At 34.8% G+C, this 19880-nt stretch overlaps 1 protein-coding gene across 1 annotated transcript in view; it reads left to right on the forward strand.

Moving 5' to 3' along the window:
- The window catches only part of MALRD1 (MAM and LDL receptor class A domain containing 1), a 673535-nt gene that overhangs the window by 16308 nt on the left and 637347 nt on the right, over positions 1 to 19880 (forward strand). The window contains exon 3 of the mRNA XM_074000837.1: positions 3310 to 3450. Coding sequence (XP_073856938.1) covers positions 3310 to 3450 — 141 coding nt within the window. The remainder of the gene's footprint in view (positions 1 to 3309; positions 3451 to 19880) is intronic.

The raw sequence follows: 19880 nt of genomic DNA on the forward strand, positions 1-19880 counted from the left end.
CATGAGGCTTTCTTCTTGTTTCATAAGAAATAAGTTACTTCAAGTGGAATCTCAGCACAGAATAATTACCTCAATAAATTGTAGCAATGAGGATTCTTCTTATTATTATACAATACAGCTGGTGGGCAAATTTTTTAAAAATAAGGGATCTAGGAGTAAAATTAATGAAATAGGCCATGGCGAGGAAGCAGGCTTCATGGCATGTGATTGGCTGAATCCACAGATGCTGAAACCACAGACATACAAGCCTCATTACCAGTGGCCTGTTTTGTGGATTTTGCTCCTAGGTCCCTTATTTTGAAATATTTTGCCAGCCAGTGGTATTCTGTAATAATAAGATTCCTCATTGCTGCACTTTATTGAGGTAATTGTTTTGTGATAGGATGAAATGAAAATTATGTTCTTTTGACTGGGTTGCCAAGCACTATTTAACTATTAACCAGCATATTTGCTCCAGCTACAGCTAGTGCAACTAGTCAGGAAGTGAAGGAACTTGTCAGAGTGATGCAGATATGCAGGTGAGTGCTGAAATTAGGGCTTAGGCTGGGAGGGTTCTTGGATTCACTCAGGAAAGAATTCACTTAAAGAAGTTTCAGAGTCATAGGGCAGTGCTTTGGATATATAGTTAATTGTTCAACAATTATTAAAATCATGCTCAAGGCCTGCTTCTGTGCAGATGCAGAGTTCAAGTTCAAAGCAATTCAAAGCCACGTTCTGCAACAGTTTTGTTCAAGTAATGAAAAAAAAAAAAAAGACTGTTGAAATCTCAAAGCCAAGTGGCTCTGGTGATGGAACAGGAAGTATAAAATCTCCACTGTTTTTTAAAGTTTGTTCTTTCTACTTTCTCCAAGCTCACTGTAGTAATCTTATAACTTTACACAGCTGTTTTGTTAGGCAACTCTGAATCAAGCTGAAAAGAGCATTAAAGAAATTAGGAGAATATCCTTTGCTCCTTTTTACTACTGTGGAATATGTTATTCTACACTAAAGGTTAAAAGAAGGGGAAAGGAAAACAAATCATTATATAACATATATTGGCTACAACAAGAGTATTACACGTGAATTGTGAAAATTAAAAAAAAAAATTCAGGCCAGGCATGGTGACTCATGCCTGGAATCCCAGCACTTTGGGAGGCCCAGATGGGTGGAACACTTGAAGTCAGGAGTTGGAGACCAGGTTGGCCAACGTGGTGAAACCTCATCTCTACTAAAAATACAAAAACAAAACAAAAGAAAATTAGCTGGGCATTGTAGCACATACCTGTAATCCCAGCTACTCTGGAGGCTGAGGTAGGAGAATCACTTGAACCCAGGAGGTGGAGGTCGCAGCGAGCTGAGATTTTACCACTGCACTCTAGCCTGGGTGACAGAATGAGACTTCATCTCAAAAAAAAAAAAAAAAAAAAAAAAAAAAAAATTCACAGATAAGCTGGTGGTGGTAAACATCAGTCTTTTATTGAATTGTAGTTGCTTCATGTGGAGTAGGGCTAACTCATAGGTAGTACACCTGGAGCCATGCTTGTGGGGTGTTGGCAACTGTAGTTATACCCATTGTTACATACATGCAAATCAAGGAGTAGGTTAATGCAAATTGAGGGGCAGGCTACTTAGAAATCTCTAGAGGCCGGGCGCGGTGGCTCAAGCCTGTAATCCCAGCACTTTGGGAGGCCGAGGTGGGTGGATCACGAGGTCAGGAGATTGAGACCATCCTGGCTAACATGGTGAAATCCCGTCTCTACTAAAAATACAAAAAATTAGCCGGGCGTGGTGGTGGGAGCCTGTAGTCCCAGCTACTCGGGAGACTGAGGGAGGAGAATGGCATGAATCCAGGAGGCGGAGCTTGCAGTGAGCCGAGATCGCGCCACTGCACTCCAGCCTGGGCGACAGTGCGAGACTCTGCCTCAAAAAAAAAAAAAAAAAAAACTCTAGAAAGGGAGTGGTAACTTTGGGTCATTGCCATGGCATTTGCAAACTGTCATGGCACTGGTAGGAGTGTCTTATGCTAGTGAGCAATGAGAGCAGCTCGGGATTGTTTCTGTAGCCATCTGCTGGTTTCTGCCAGCTTCTTCACTTTATCCTGACTCGACCAGATCCTATTTTGGTCAGCAGGGTTGAGACCATAAAACAAGTCCTGCTATTCTCCTACCTCAAAAGGACCATCTTTACAGTTGCTGAGGACCACAACCTGGGGAGGGGCCATTTGTGGTTGAGATCATCTATTTTTAGAATGTGACTTTCTTAGACGTTGGATAATAGAATAAAGCCCTACATGGGTAGGTATTGGGAACAACCACATGCTTGAATTCTTCTGTTTCTCCCTAGCCTCTTAGATCACCCAGAGAAAGAGTCAGAAATGTCTTTGTTGTGATTTAAAACACTAAACTTTCCTCAAACACTGAGATTCAATGATGAGGTGCTGTACGTAATTTCAGGAGTATGTCTCGGCCACTAATGGTTGAGTTTTCATCAGCGGGGTCTCTGTGATTTGATCTGCCAAAACCTGAAATTCTGATATGCCTGCATGGCATGAAGATGGAAGTTGAGTTTTAAGATGTAACCTTAATAATAATTCCATATATGTTATGGTACCTAAGAGTTATAAAGTCCAATGGTCTCTTGCTCTCCATGGATAGCAAGTCTGTGATATAAAATGATGTAGTATTTGCATATAACCTATGCATATCTTCCTGTATACTTGAAATCGTCTCTAGACAATTTATAATACCTCAGACAATGTAAATATTAACACTATGTAAATAGTTGATATACTGTATTCTTTAGGAAATAACAAGAAAAAATCTGTATGTGTTCAGTACAGATGCATTTTTTTCCTGAATATTTTTGATCTGCCATTGATTGAATCCACAGATGAGGAATTCATAGACATGGAGGGCCAACTGCATTTTTATTTGTATTGTATTATAGATCTTCATAGCAATTGCTTGAGAGACACAGGACAGGATATTATTGTTCTGATTTTGCAAATAAAGGAATGGCTTGCTATGTTTGAATAGTTAAGCTAAGACACTCAGTAAGAATCAAAATCAGGATTAGATCCTCAGTCTTCTGACCCTGTGTCGTGTGGCATTCTTTCTATTTGAACACACTGTTTTTTGTTGCGGTAACTTACTAGAATATTGGATGCATGAAAAGCTTTGCATTAATAAAGTAGACTTAGATTTGTAAGGAATAATTCTTATGTTAACTTACATTTGTCATTTGTTGCTAAACTTTATTTTTCTGCTATTGTCTTATTTTTTAAAAAGCTAAACACAGTTGTGAAAACCAGTTTCTCTTCTCTCTCATTAGGCTTGAATTATGAAAGATGTGATTTTGAGGATGGTCTCTGTAACATGACTGAAGATCAGAGTCTGCAACCTCATTGGACAAAGAGAAATGGGATGACCAGTCTATCACCTCCGTTTTATGATCACAATGGTGATGTGTCTGGTAAATGCTTTAAATTTATTTTCTCACCTCTCTCCCTTCCTCCTTTCCTTCCTTCCCTCCCTTCCTTCTTCATTCTTTTCCACCTCTGTTTCTTCCTTTCCCCCCAAATATTTAATTAGGGAAGTAGAATCTAACTACATATTAGTAGTTAAAATGCCCAATTTTATACATTCTTTAACCAGTTTCGAAATATTTATGATTTTAAAATGTCACATCGGATTCTCACAATTGGGTTCCTGGGATTCCAATGGGCCTATTTAGATAACTGGAATTTTCCAGTTTTTCTTACTCTTTATGGAAATTGTAAAATGTAAATGGGAAAATATACCTAGATTAATTAGACAGTCAAATGTCTTTTATTTTGGCTGTACTGATTTTAGCTTTGGGACAATATACACAGCTTAATTTGACAAATTTCTTTTATTTTGGCTGGACTGGTTTCAGCTCTGTCTAGTACCACTTGTTAAATCAAGTTGACTGGAAAGCTCTGCTGAACTGCTCTGTAGACTTTGACGTAGCTCTGGAGTGAGCCAGAAACTTTTTCATTTATTAACTAATGAACTCCATTCATTCAACATCAGGTACTGGGTGTTTAAGATGTACTAGAGAGCAAAAATGGACTCCATGCCTGCCCTCATCTGATGGCTTTACACATGCTAGGAAAAGAAGGAACACATTTCCTGGCACAACTAAAAGCTAGTTATTTTTATAAGTGATACTTCCCTCAAATAAATTCAATTAATGTTAAAATATGGTTATTACCCTAGAGGTAATTTGAAACAAGCAAATATTCAGGCATTTGATGTTAGTTTGGCAGAGTTTTCATAACTATTACACATGTGGATTAGACTCCCTGGTCTGTCCTTCCCTAGCTGTAAAATCTTAAATTAATTTTTGAACCTTATTTTTCACAACTTTAAGAGAGGAAATAATGATGCTAAATTTTTAGGATGGTTAAGAACTACATGAGAAATTGTGGATAGAGCTTATTATAGAAAACCCAGAACTCAAAAAAGTAGATGTTTAGTCCATTTCTGAATAATTTTGGTGTTGCTAATTTTACCTCTACATTGATAAGATGGAGTTTCTTAATTTGTTTGGCTTTAATGTCAAAAATTATTTTTGTTTAGAATTCCTAACAATTTTTAGGAATCAGCCAGTTTTATTACCAAAAAGGGACCAGCCTCACAAATAGTAACAAGCACTAACTGCAACATAGGAAACTTTTATTACAGATTTAGTTATGTTAGATGGTGATAGTGAATCTTGCTCCCAACCTAACGGCCATTGCAGTCTTACAGATGGCTGATTCCATATGTCTCTCCTTTAGTACCTCTCCTCTGTTTCTTTCTTTTACTCAAAAGGTTTTTCACAGCACATATTTATTTACTCTAGGCTTTTGTTTGTTGATGGCTCTTACTGAATGCCTCTTGCTTGCCTCCTTACTGCGGAGTTAAATAACTTCAGAAGACACTGTGCTTCCCAATTTTCTTCTCTCTCTCTTTCCTGTCTGCCATTTTCCCTCATTTTTTTTTTCATGCATATTTTTGATTGCCTAGTCAAGAGATAAAATGGGGGCAATCCACATCAAAACTGAGGTGTTGTATAGGCAGATGCCATAGAACGATATCATCTGGGTTGACTTAAAATCTCTGGAATCAGACTAGATGGGTTTGAATTCCACCCTTGCCATTCCGCTAGTTTTGTAGTCTCAGTTTCCTCATCTGTAAAACAAAGATAATAATAATGCAAGCTACATAGGAAAAAGAGACAAAATATTGCCTGCATAACTAATTGAAGGCTGGTAACTTTGGTAATAGTCATGCATCTCTTACTAATACAATTAAATGTTAACATGTAAGTATTCTCTAGCAATAATTTTAAGTAAGCAAGTGTTCTGGCTGTAGATATTAGCTGTTGGAAAATATTTATAGAAAAATGGTCTGAATCCTGTCTTTACTCAAAAATTCTTATTTCATAAGTATTAACCAAATTTTTGATTAACTTACTCTTGAAATGATTTGCCAGTGCTCCAAATTTATATTTTTCATTATGTAATCAATGCCTTGAGTGGCAAGTTTGAGAATCGATTAGAACATTAAAAACATCACTGTTGTCGATATTTGAAATCTAGTAAAGCTCAGGGAAAGAATGGTTAAAATGTAGTACTAATTTTTAAAACAATGTAACATTGCATTTAGATAAAATAGTTGTACTACAACAAAATCAAATACATCTTTGTAAGGATGGTAAAACTACTTTTAAAGATGGGAATACAAATATGAAAGTTTTAAGTAATTCTGAAGCTCAGCTGATATTAAAGATGATAAAGGGTTTTTTAATGTATAATTCACTTTAAGTCTATCAAAGATTAAAAAACAATTTATTTGAAAAAATATTTCCCATTATGCCACAAATTATTATTTTCTAATTTGGGCATTTACAATCAGTTTTAAATGAGGATATTAGAGCTTTTGTTATTCTGATCCATTGTTAGATCTAAAATTCATATATTATGAAACATGTACACTATGAAATAGCATCTGATATTTTTATTTTGTTCTACAGTGTTCACATATATTGTGTCTATAATCTCTACATATTATAAACCCTACAAATCAATGTTATAATATTGCTTTAGACAGCATTAAAATGAATGAAGAAGAAGATATTCTTTTATCATATTTATTATTTGCAGCAGTCTTTATTTCTTCTAACTATCTGAATTTGTTTCTGGTATCATTTCTCTGCAGCTTGAAGAAACTCCTTTAGTATTTCTTGTAGTGCAGTTCTGTTAAGGATAAATTATATTAGTTTTTCCTCCTCAAAATGTTTTTATTTTGCCGTCATTCTTGAAATGTATTCCTGCTGAATATATAATTTTTCATGGTCTTTTTTTTCTTTTAGTACTTTAAAGGCATTATTTTGTTGTCTTCACCTAGTTTCTAATGTGATATCCACAATTTCATTTTTTTCTGTGTGTAATATATCTGTTGTTTTGATGCTTTCAAAATTTGGTCTTTATTGTTGGATTTCAGCATAAGCATTTTAAATTTTATCATACTTATGTTAACTAAGCTTCTTGAATCTGAAATGTATGCTATCGGCCAATTTTGAAAAGTATTTTGCTCTTGTTTATTCAAATAGCTCTGACCCATTCTCTCTTTCATTTCCTTTTTGTATTACAATCATCTGTAAGTCTAAGAGGCTGTTAGATGAGGCTTCACCATATATTTTGATTTTGTTTTCTGTTTTTCAGAGTGCATAATTGCAATTGATACGTCCTCAAGTTCTGTGATTTTTTTCCTTTGTTATCTTCATTCTACTGATAATCCTATGCAGTGATTAAAAAAGAAATCAACTACAGATGCTTCTCAAATTATAATAGGGTTATATCTCAATAAATCCATCATAAATTGAAAATGCATTTAATATACCTAACCTGCTGAGAATCATAGCTAAGCCTAGCCTACCTTAAACTTGCCGAGAACATATACGTTAGCCTATAGTTGGGTCAAATCATCTAACACAAAGCCTATTTCACAGTAAATATTGAATACCTCATGTAATTTATTGCATATTGTACTGAAAGTGAAAATAGAGTGGTTATGTCCCTCCGAATATATATCACTTTTGCACCATCATAAAGCAGAAAAATCTTAAGTGGAACCATTATAAGTCAGGGATTGCCTGCACTCTGTTTTTCAGTTCCAAAATTTTTAATTGGTTGTTTTAGTTAAAATAAAAATTTCTCCGTTACCTTTTCATTCATGATAAGAATATTTTCCCTTACTTCATTATGCATAATTATGTTGGAAGTTTTAAAATCCTTGTGTGCATCATCTCAGATTTACCTGCTGCTGATTACATTTTCCCATGTGTGATTATGTCATCCTAGTTCTTTGTCATATAATTTTGAGTTTTATCCTGCATGTGTGAATGGAGGCTCTGGGATGTGTTGTATTTTTTTTGAGGCATGGTGATAATTTGTTTAAGCAAGTGATTAAGTTGCATAGACTCAAATGACAAACTATTTTTTTTTCTTTTTTTTTTTGGAGACAGAGTCTTGCTCTGTTGCCCAAGCTGGAGTTCAGTGGCATGATCTCAGCTCACTACAGCCTCTGCCTCTCAGGTTCAAGCAATTCTCCTGCATCAGTCTCCCGAGTAGCTGGGATTACAGGCATGCGCCACCACTCCTGGCTAATTTTTATACTTTCAGTAGAGATGAGGTTCTCCATGTTGACCAGGCTGGTCTTGAACTCCTGACCTCAGGTGATCCTGCCTCAGCATCCCCAAGTGCTGGGATTACAGGCATGAGTCACCAGGTCTAGCCTCAAATGACAAACTTTTTTCTGCTCTGGGCAGCAGTCCAAATATCAATTCAATTCCTCTAGGCTTAGCTGCTAGAAGGGCTCCCTGCACATACAGGTTTCCATTTTGGCCAGAGACTTGGACAGAGATTATTCATAGAACATTGGGGCACTCTTTTTATTATTTTTTTCTGGCTCTCTTCTTTATAAAATTTCTCTTTTTTTGGTCATACCTGGCTATTCCAGGTTTCCCTTCCTAGTTCCTCAGGCCAAGGAGAGAGCAGCCCTTCTCTCAGAGTTTTAGCCTTGCACTCCACCTGCAGCTGCAACCGGACCCTATGCCAAAGCCTGACAGAATGGAATTTGCTGTGATCCCTTCACCTAAGTTACCTATCCCTTAAAAATAATGCCTCCTCTCTTTATCTCAAAGTACTCTTGTGTCCCAGCTTATAGATTTTTCTTGTTTTTCTACCATAGTCATTATGTCAATCCCTGAGTTTCCCAACTGAGTGAACACCAGCATCCCCTAAGCTGCTCTATGTTGCCCTTTCTGAAGGGAAACTTAGCCATAATCCACTCCTAAGTAATATGTAGGCTCTGCTACATACAGGTTGAGTTGGGTTCTTTTATTAAGAAGAAATTGTAAAAGACCAAACAGGGAGACAAGAATCCCACATTCTCACTCTCTAGATTATGTTTCTGCAGCCTTTATGGTCTGAATATCTGTTTATTTTTAAATCAGTGAAAATTTAATGTCCTTTCATTCCTTTCTATATTTACTTTGAAAACTCTTTACTGAACATCTGCATTGCTCCACATGCTCTTCCAGGACCTGAAGATATAAAAGTGAACAAGAATTCAGCTCTTGTCCCTGGTGAACTTGCAATCTGGTGATAGAGACATAAACCATTTACACGTACTTATGATTATATATTAAGAGTTAGAAAAAAGCAACTAGCAACTGTTTTCTTGTCTGCACGTACGCATTTAAAAGCTCACAATGTGACAAGGATACAATGTATGTGCTTTGCAGATGTTGTTTGGGAGCATCTATGTTGTTTGTAATCTGAGAAATTTCCATTGAACAGCTCATCTATTCCAGGCATCTGCACGCTTTTCATTGAAAGGGCTGATAGTAAATATTTTTGACTTTTTGGGCCATATGGTCCATATCCCAAAAACTCGACTCTGCCATCTACTCTATAAAAATAGTCATACATACACAATACATAAAGATTAAGCATGGCTGTGTTATGTTAACCTTTTGTTTATGAACATGGAAATGTATAATTAATATCATTTTTACATGTTTAAAATATTTTTTTTGAATTTTTCAATGATTTAAACATGTAAAAATGCTTCTTAACTGTAGGATATGCAAAATTAGGTGGCAGATGGATTTGTCTGTGGGTTATAGTTTGCTGCCCCTGGGTCTGTTCACAATAAACATTAATTGAGCATTTTATGTCTGACACTATTCAATATTGGACATAAATGAATAAAGAATATAATTCTTCCTCTAAGAACACAGATACATTATAATCTTAATTTTAGTGCCCAGTGTTCACATTTATAACAAACATAAGTGAAGCAAACTTTGTTTCTGTATCAGAATCAGCTTTATTATGCTATTATTTAAACATGTATCTGAACTTTCGATTAAGGGGGAAATTTTGTTATAGTAGTCAGTCCTCTTTCTTTAAAATAAATATGTTTAGTGCTTACTTGTACTGAGAGTACAAACAAGATGTGTTAACGAAATGGAATTACAGTGTCTTTTTTTCGTTTACCCTGTTTTTTTTTTTTTTTAAACAGAGTCTTACTCTGTCACTCAGACTGGAGTGCAGTGGCATGCTCTCGTCTCACTGCAACTTCCCCCTCCCGGATTCAAGCCATTCTCCTGCCTCAGTCTCTTGAGTAGCTGGGATTATAGGCATGTGCCACCATGCCCGGCTAATCCTTGTATTTTTATTAGAGATGGGGTTTCACCATTTTGGCCAGACTGGTCTTGAACTCCAGACCTCAAGTGATCTGCCCACTTTGGCCTCCCAAAGTGCTGGAATTACAGGCGTGACCTACCACACCAGACCTCTTACCCCATTTTTAGTATGGTAGTTGTGTTATTTTAAAGGTAAAATTATTAAAATAAAAATTTATTACATATGTATATTTATGTTGTTAGATTTATATATGCTGATTATTATTGTTAATTTCAATGCAAAAGCTTTTATTAATTCCAGTGTAAGACATCATGATAATGTTGTTAAGATAATAAGGACTACAGGTTTATCATCCCTTATCCAAAAATCTGAAATCCAAAATGCTCCCAAATTGGAAACTTTTCGAGTGCCAATATGATGCCACAAGTGGAAAATTCTGTACCTGACGCCTTTGGTTACTGATGGTTTAATGTGCAGAGACTTTGTTTTTTGCACAAAATTATTTTAAAACATTGTACAAAATTACCTTCAGGTTATGTGAATAAGGTGTACATTAAACATAAATGAATTTTATGTTTAGACTTGTATCCCATCTGTAATGTATGTGCAAATATCCCCAAATCTGAAAAAATCTGAAATCCAAAACACTTCTGGTCCCAAGCATTTTAGGTAAGAAATACTCAACCTGTATTAAGTTACAGGCTATATATCAAGGTGTTTGTGATGTCTTTGAGATACATGTTTGGGAATAAAACAATTACTTATTGGGAGAAAGAACAAGGTACAAAATATGGGTTTGAATAAATTTCTCTGAGACTAGAGACAAATTCTGACTCCAGAAAGCAAAAGAGCATTTGAGAAAATAGTTGAAACATGAGTAGTAGTTCAATGGATGGAGAGATGAGAGAAATGATATTTCAAATGGAAAGAACCACGTAAGGACGAGGTGGAGATAGTTGCTGTGCTCAGGCGATGACATAGAAGTCTACTATGACTAGAAATGACTGGAAATAAAGAAGATAGGCTCAAAGTGTATGTTGTGAATGTCAAGAATTATGTCATCCACAGGTTACTGATTTTGCTCACCTGAACTGTTTCCTTGCCTTCTTTTTCCTCCTATACCCAAACTGCTTCACAGTTGACAGTCGTATTCTGCCACTGTCCAACCAGGCAGCAGAAATGAGGGACATTGATGGATATAATAGCAGTGGTTGAGGAATAGTGTAAGGAATTTCAAGGACATGCATATTTGGTGCTTAAGGATTCCTTCTGCCTCAAGCAGTATTTTCCAGAGAGCTTTAGTTTCTTGCACAAATGCTTTCATTGTTAAGTTAATATTGCCAAGGTCCTTGATGTCTGTCTGTTTGTGTGTGTACATGAATTTGAAATGGGTGAACTATATGAGATTTTCATAGTCCCTCAACAATCTTGACATCTTTTGTGCATTGGATAATATATTTGTTCTATTTTTCCACTTATTTCAAATTCAGAGTTATATGTCATACTTGACAACTTAGATACTTATTTGAATTAACTGATACCATATCAATGAAATTTTGCAATATAATATTAATAGTCAAGCTGTCAAATATCTTAGAGTTCCTATGAGAGCTAAAAATGATATATTCCCTAATTTCTCTATTGAAAAATAGATATATTTTTCTATGCATCATTTGCTTTTCATTTGGCAATTTTTATTTTTATAGGCAGGTGGCTTGATTATTTGTTGAATTTGTAGATGATATATTCTTCAAATTAATTTAGACACAATTGAAAAAAATTCATGCTCAACAGAAATACATAAAAATCCCATAATAGTATATTAAAATTAAAATATTACAAATTTCAGAAGATGCGTATTTTGAACCATGATCTGAGGGTCATTTGAATGAGATTCTGTCAAATGAGTGTGATCATGATACTTTACTAATGAAATTGGTTGGAATTTACCCAATAGATGTCAATTACCTACATATGAACTCTGGGAAGTATGATGAACAGTAATTTGTTTTTAAGTATCTTACAAGTGAATTAGTCCAGGAAGCTTACAGAGACTCAAACTACTTTAGCTAAGCTTTACAGATTTTGATCAATACCTTGGTATATTGCAAATGGAAAAAGAGAATTAAATTGTTGTCTACGTAATTGTGGCAGGCAGATTATAAAATCTGCGCCTCCCCACCCCACCCCAATTTCCTATCCTCTAGTTGTTCAATCAAACATTAATCTGGGCACTTGTGTGAAGAGATTTCGTAAATGGGTTACTAATCAACTGACCTCAAAAATCACAAGATTATCTTGGACTGTTCAAGTGGTCTCAGTGTAATCACATGAGCCCTTAAAAGCAGAAGTGGAAGGCAGGAGAACTGAGGCAGAAGGGAAGATTAGAGAGATTTGAAGTTTGAGGACTTGATCTGCATTGCTAGCTTTGGAAATGAAGAAAGAGGATCACAAGAAAGTAATACAGGGGCCACTAAAATTGGAGAACAATCACTGGTTAACAGCCAGCAAAGATGCAGGGATCTCAGTCTTAAGGCTGTGTGGAATTGAATTCTTATGGCTGCATGGAATTGAATTCTGCCAGCCACTTGAATGAACTTGAAAGCATATTCATCCTCAGGGCCTTCAGAAGGTAGCACAGCCAACCTACACTTCTGTTTCAGCCTTTTGTGCATCTAAGAAAAGAACCAGCTAAGCCACACTATGCCTGGACTTTTGACCTATAGAAGCTGTGATATAATACATTTGTGTTGTTTTAAGCCACGGGGTGTGTAGTAATTTGTTATGGAAGCAATATAAAATGAGTACACTAATTTTCAAAATTTTTAGGGAAAGAAAGGTTTATATTTTCTTGATTGTCTATTCTTGCTAATAATGAACGTTTGCACTGAGTAAAATCTCCCTTTTACTGGGTAAAGAGGAACAATTCTAAAAGTCATCTAGAGACCTGGATTCTCCTTAAACACTAATTAATGGTATGATATATGGGAAAATCCCTGGGTTTTCTTTTTTCTCTTTTACATGGTTCCAGTTCCTCTAGTTTTTCATTTATATGTTTAATTTTTTTTATTCTTACTCCTATTTTCATTGTTTTCCTTTAGATCATGCCCAAAATTAAGGATCTATCTTCCATTAATGCCACTTGCCCCTACTGACCTAGCATGTGTAATTTTGATAAAGTCAAATTTAATTATCTGTCTACTCATCGTCCATCTCTCTCTCATAGTACATCTATCTATGTACTTACTTCTTTATTTATTTACTTCTTTATATAACTGCTCTTGTTTTAGGTGTTGTATCTAAGAGACCATTGCCTAATCCAAGGTCATAGACTTATACCTATAGTTCCTTCTAACAGTTTATATCTTTATATCTTATACTTAGGTCTTTAATCCATCTTTAGTTAATTTTTAATATGGTATGAGGTATCCACTTTTGAATGTACCTATCCAGTTGTCTGAGCACCATATATTGAAAACTCTATACTTTCCCCACTGAATTATCTTAACACAGTCAAAATTCATAGATGTACTGTTTTACTTTTGAACTTTCAATGCGATTGCATTGATCTTTCTGCCTATACTTATGCCAGTACCACACTACCTTCTTGATTACTGCAGCCGTGTACTGTAGTTTGAAAGGAAATTACTAGGGACGAGTAAGTCCTATAATTTTGTTATTTTCTTTCAGGATTTTTTTGCCTATTCTGTGTTTGTTCCATTTCCATATGTATTTTAGTATTAATTTGCAAATTTCTGCAAAAATGGTCGTTGGAATTTTGAGAGGAATTGCATTGAATTGGTAGATAAATTTGGTAACTATTGTCATCTTAACAATATTAAGTCTTCCAACCTATCATGCATCATGTCTTTCTGTTTACTTAGGTCTTCTTTGATTTCTTTCAACATTGTATTTTTTAAATTTTTGTTGTACAAATCTTGCTTTTTATTTATTGCAGTTATTCCTAAGTCTTTTATTGTTTTTGAGGCAACATTAAATGAGATTTTTTCTTAATTTTATTTTATATTGTTCCTTGCCAGTGTATAGAAATGAAACTGGTTTTTGTGTATTGATTTTATATCCTATAAACTTACCAACTTATTAGCTCTAATAGTTTTTAATTAATTTATTTTTTGGTGGTTTATCAGGATCTTCTATATACAAGATCATGTCATCTACAAATAGAGATAATTTTACTTTTGTTTTCATTCTGGGTGCTTTTTATTTTATTTCCTTGCCTAATTGTCTGAGAGAAACTCCAGTGCAATGTTGACTAGAAGTGGTGACAGACAGCCTTGTCTTTTTCCTATTAGGGGAATCTTTTTCAGTCTTTTACCATTAGGTATGATATTAGCTGTAAATTTTTTATATATGCCATTTATCAAGCAGAGCATGTTTCCTTCTATTATTAGTATGCTGAGTGTTTCTTTTATTATAAGAGAGTGTTAAGACCTTGTCATATCTTTTTTTGCATCTATTGTCATGGTCGTGTGGTTTTTCTTTACTTGATCAATATGGTGTCTGTATTGATTGATTTTTATATGTGGAACCAATTTTGCATTCCTAGGATAAATTCCACTTGACCATGGTGAAAAATTTTTTAAATGTGTTGCTCGATGTATATTCATCAGATATGTTGGTCTGTTGTTTCCTTTTTTTGTGATGTCTTTGTCTGGTTTTGGTTTATTAAGGTAATAGTGGCCTTATAGAATGAGTTGGGAAGTGTTTCCTCCTCTTTTGTTTTTTATAAGAGTTGGTGAAGTATTAGTGTTAATCATTTAAATGTTTCATATAATTTACTAGTAAGCCTTTCATGCTGGAGCATCTGTGGAAAGATTTTTGATTACCAATTTATTCTCTTTACTTGTTAGAGTCTATTTGGATTTTTTATTTCTTCTTGAATTGGTTTTGGTAGTTTGTATCTTTCTAGAAATTTTCCCATCATCTAGGTTATCTAATTTGGTAGCATAAAATTTTTCATAGTATTCCCTTGTAATTGTTTTTATTTATGTAAGGTTAGAAATTCTGACCCTTGTTCACTCTTCATTTTAGTAAATTGAGTATTTAATTTTATTTTTTCTTGGTTCATCTAGTGAAAAGATTGTCAGTTTTATTGATATTTCCATGAACTTTTGTTTCTTAATTTTTTTGTTGTTTTTCTATTTCCTATTTTATTTATTTCTTCTCTAATACTTATTATTTTCCTCCTCTGCTTGCTTTGGGTTTAGTTTGCTCTTCTTTTAGCTTCTTATTATTAATGTTTAGATCTTTCCTTGTTTAAATTTAGGCATTTATACCTATATATTTCTTACTAAGCACTGAGATAACAGCATCCCATCCATTTTTATATGTTGTATTTTTATTTTCATGTATGTAAAGTATTTTCTAACATCTCTTGCAATTTATTCTTTAGCCTATTGGTTATTTAGGAGACTGTTATTTAATTCTACGTATTTGTGAATTTTTCTAATTTAATTCTGTTATTAATTTAAATCATTCTATTATTTCTGGAGAACATACTTGTATGACTTGTCTGCTCTTAAATGTATTGAGATTTGTTTTATGACCTAAAATATTCTCTTTCTTGGAGAATGTTCTGTGTGTGCTTTAGAATCATATATATTCTTTTGTTGTTGGATAGAGTAAGTGTGCCTTATGTATCTGTTAGGTCTAGTTGGTTTATAGAATTGCTCAAGTTTTCTATTTTCTTGCTGATCTTTTATCTAATAGTTCTATATATTTATTTTTGAAGGTAGAGTATTAGAGTCTGCAACTATTATTGTAAAATGGTCTACTTTTCAATTATTTTAGCTTTTGCTTCACACATTTCAGGGCTCTGTTTTTACATGCAGAGATGTTTATAGTTTTTATATATTCTTGATTGGTTGACTCATTTGTCATTATAAAATGCCCTGTTTTGTCTCTAATAACAATTCTGTCTTCTGTCCAGGGTAATCAGGCAAGAGAAAGAAAGAAAGCATATTCAGATAGGAAGAGAGGAACTCAAATTATCTTTGTTTGCAGCAGGCATGATTCTATATCTAGAAAACTCCATTTTCTCAGCACAAAAACTCCTTAAGCTGATAAGCAATGTCAGCAATCTCAAGATACAAAATCCATGTGCAAAAATTGCTAGCAATCCTATATCCTAACGTCTGGCAAATAGCCAAGTTATGAATGAACTTCCATTCACAATTGTCGCAAAGAGAAAAAAGCACAGAGGAATACAGTTAACAAGGGAAGTGAAGGAACTCTTCAAGGAGAACTACAAACTACTGCTCAAAGAAATCAGAGAGGACACAAAGAAATGGAAAAACATTCCATGCTCATGGATAGGAGGACTCAGTATTGTAAAAATGGCCATACTGACCAAAGTAATTTATGGATTTAATGCTATTCCCATTAAACTACCATTGGCATTCTTCACAAAATTAGAAGGAACTATTTTAAAATTAGTATATAACCCAAAGTAGGTCAAATAGCCAAGATAGTCCTAAACAAAGAGCACAAAACTGGAGGCATCATGCTACCCAACTTCAAACTATACTGCAAGGCTACAGTAACCCAAAGAGCATGGTACTGGTACAGAAACAGACACATAGACCAATGGCACATAATGGAGAACTCAGAATTAAGACCACAGATCTACAACCATCTGATCTTTGACAAACCTGGCAAAAACAAGCTATGGGGAAAGGATTCCCTATTTAACAAATGGTGCTGGGAGAACTGGCTATCCATATGCAACAAATTGAAACTGGACCCCTTCCTTATACCTTATACAAAAATTAACTCAAGATGGACTAAAGACTTACATGTAAAACCCAAAACTGTAAACATTCTAGAAGAAAATCCAGGCAATAACTTTCATGGCATAGACACGAGCAGAGATTTCATGATGAAAGCACTGAAAGTAATAGCACCAAAAGCAAAAATTGACAAATAGGATCTAATTAAAGAGCTGCTGCACAGCAAAAGAAACTATCATCAGTGTGAACAGAAAACCTACAGAATGGGAGAAAATGTTTTCACTTTATCCATCCAGCAAATATCTAATATCCAGAGTCTACTAGAAACTTAAACAAATTTTCAGGAAAAAAACAACCTCATTAAAATGTGGGCAAAGGACATGAACAGACATTTCTCAAAATAAAATATTCATGTGGCCCACAAACATATGAAAAAAAACCTCAACATCACTGATTAGTAGAGAAATGCAAATCAAAACCACAATGAGATTGCCATCACATACCGGTCAGAATGGTGATTATTAAAAAGTCAAGAAACAACAGATGCTAGCGAGGATGCAGAGAAAAAGGAATGCTTTACATAGTGGATGAGAATGTAAATTAGTTCAACCACTATGGAAGACAGTGTGGCAACTCCTCAAAGATCTAGAACCAGACATACCATTTGATTCAACAGTCCCATTACTGGGTACCATTTGATTCAGCAATCCCATTACTGCACATACTGGGTATAAATAAATATAAATGATTCTATTATAAAGACACATACATGCATATGTTCATTGGAGCACTGTTCACAATAGCAAAGACATGGAATCAACCCAAATGCCCATCAGTGATAGAATGGATAAAGAAAATGTGGTACATATACACCATGGAATTTTATGCAGCCGTAAAAAGGAATGAGATCATGTCCTTTGCAGGGACACGGATAGAGCTGGAAACTGTTATCCTCAGCAAACTGATGCTGGAACAGAAAACCAAATACCACATGTTCTCACTTATAAGTGGGAACTAAATGATGAGAACACATGGACACATGGCAGGGAACAACAGACACTGGGACCTGTCAGGAGGGGAGAAGGGAGGTAGAGCATCAGGAAGAATAGCTAATGGATGCTGGGCTTAATATCTGGGTGAGGGATTGATCTGTGCAACAAACCACCATGGCACACGTTTACCCGTTTACCTGGGTTACAAACCTGCACATCCTGCACGTGTACCCCAGAACTTAAAAGCTGAAAAGAAAGAAAATCATTCTTCTGAATTTCATATAGCCATTTCAGCTTTCTTTTTGTTATTGTTTATATAGTATGTCTTTTATATCCTTTTACTGCTAACCTTTTTCTGTGGTTGAATCTAAAATGTGTCTCTTGTAGACAACATGTGGTTAGATCATGTTTTTATACAATATGCCAACTTCTTACTTTCGATTTAAGAATTTAATCTATTTGCATATTATATAATTATGATTTACACCTATCATCACGGTGATAGGTTGTTTCTTGCCATTTTCCTACTTGTTTTCTATATGACTTATGTTTTTTTCTTATTACTCTGTTCCTCCATTACTACCTTATTTTGTTAAATAGATATTTTCTAGTGTATTATATTAATATCCTTTTCTTTTTCTACTATATATTTTTGAATTATTTTATTAGTTGTTGCCTTAGGGATTACATTTAACATTTTAATCTATGAAAACTTAGGTTGGATTAATGCCAGTGTAATTTTAATAATATACAAAAATTTTGATCTTATATACTTCTGCTCACTTCTTCTTTATGCTGTTATTGCCACAAATTATATCATTACATATTGTGCCCATAACCTGTTATTATTATTGATTTTTATCAGTTATATAATGATTATAATAATTGATTATATAATATCTACCTCTTTATTAATATTCTCTATTTTATGACACATTATTCTTATGATTTCTGTAGTTCTTTATATATCGTTTCCTTAGCTCTTTGAAAATATTTGACATAACTGATTTAAAGTCTTTGTCTAACAAATCTGAAATCTGGCCTTTCTCAGAGACATTGTATATTGATTGCTTTTCTTTTTTTCTCTCTACATGGGAGATATCTTCTTGTTTCTTTGCATTTCTCACTTAAAAAAAAAATCCTAGACATTTAAAACAATATACTCTTGGACCTCTGGAAATCAGATGCTCAGTCTCCCAAAAACTCCCACACATTTGCTTCTGTTTCTGTTTGTTGTAGTTATAGTTGTTTTGTTGTTAATTTAGTAACTTTACTGAGAGTCTCTTAGATGTCACTGTTTTAGTCCATTTTGGCTGCTAGAACAAAATGCCATAAACCGCATAGATTATAAACAATGGAAATTTATTTCTCACAGTTCTATAGGCTGGGAAGTCCAAGATCAAGGCACTGGCAGATTGAAGTGTCTGATGAGGGACCACTTCCTGGTTCATAGGACAGTACTATCCTGCTGAGTTCTCACATGGTGGAAGGGGCAAGGCAACTCTCTAGTCCTTCTTGTATAAATGAATTAAATCCATCCTTGAGGACTCTACCTTCAGGATCTACTCACATCCCAAAAGTCTCATCTCCAAAGATTATGCTTCCACATATGAATGTGTGTGTGTGCAGGGGCACAAACATTCAGACCAAAGCAGCCTGGGACCAATAAATCTCTATGTTTTGCTGAGGGACTCTGTGTGTATGTTGGGGTGCACTTTCCATACTCATCCAGGCAGCTGATAACTCTGCCTTAGCTTCCATTTCCTGGTTTCATAGAGCCTCAATATCAGCCAGATGTTAGGGCTTAGGGTCTTTTCAGGTATTTCCAGAGCATGTGTACAGCCCTACACATGCCCATGTCTGGCTAGATTTGCAGGGATATGTTGGAACTTTTAAAATTCTCTATCAATGTCTCATTCTATTAGTTTGTTATTTTCACCAACTGTTACACACTGCCTCAGGTGACTATGAAGTTATAACACTTGCTGGTAATTGTTTTCAACAAACCCCTTATGTAGAAAAAGCATTTTATACTGAGCAAGCTATTATTATGGTCAATTTCAGATGGCGTTTTAATTGTGGTCTTTCAGGGAACCAAAAGACAGATCAACTAATGACAATTATTTGAGAATGAGGCTTTGAAAAAGGTCTAGCACCATTTTACTCATTCTTGTGGCTGCCAGGCTGCACAGGAATGCAAGCTGCTATTTTTCAAAGTTAAATGTGAAACTGGAGAGTGGGCAATGAGACTAGGGCAAGTTAAAGCCCATAAAGCTCACCATTTTTTAAAACTGAGATTTAGCCATTTGTTGAATAAAAGCCCTCCAAATTCCCAAAAAGCTTGGCTGATTTCCAGAGTTCCAGACAAGTTGAATCTGACTTTTTTGCCAGTTTTAAAATTGATTTTGTGGGGGCAAAAGTTTCAGAGGTCTCTATTCT

This window comes from Macaca fascicularis, chromosome 9, assembly GCF_037993035.2.
Source record: "Macaca fascicularis isolate 582-1 chromosome 9, T2T-MFA8v1.1".
In the NCBI taxonomy this organism is placed as follows: domain Eukaryota; kingdom Metazoa; phylum Chordata; class Mammalia; order Primates; family Cercopithecidae; genus Macaca; species Macaca fascicularis.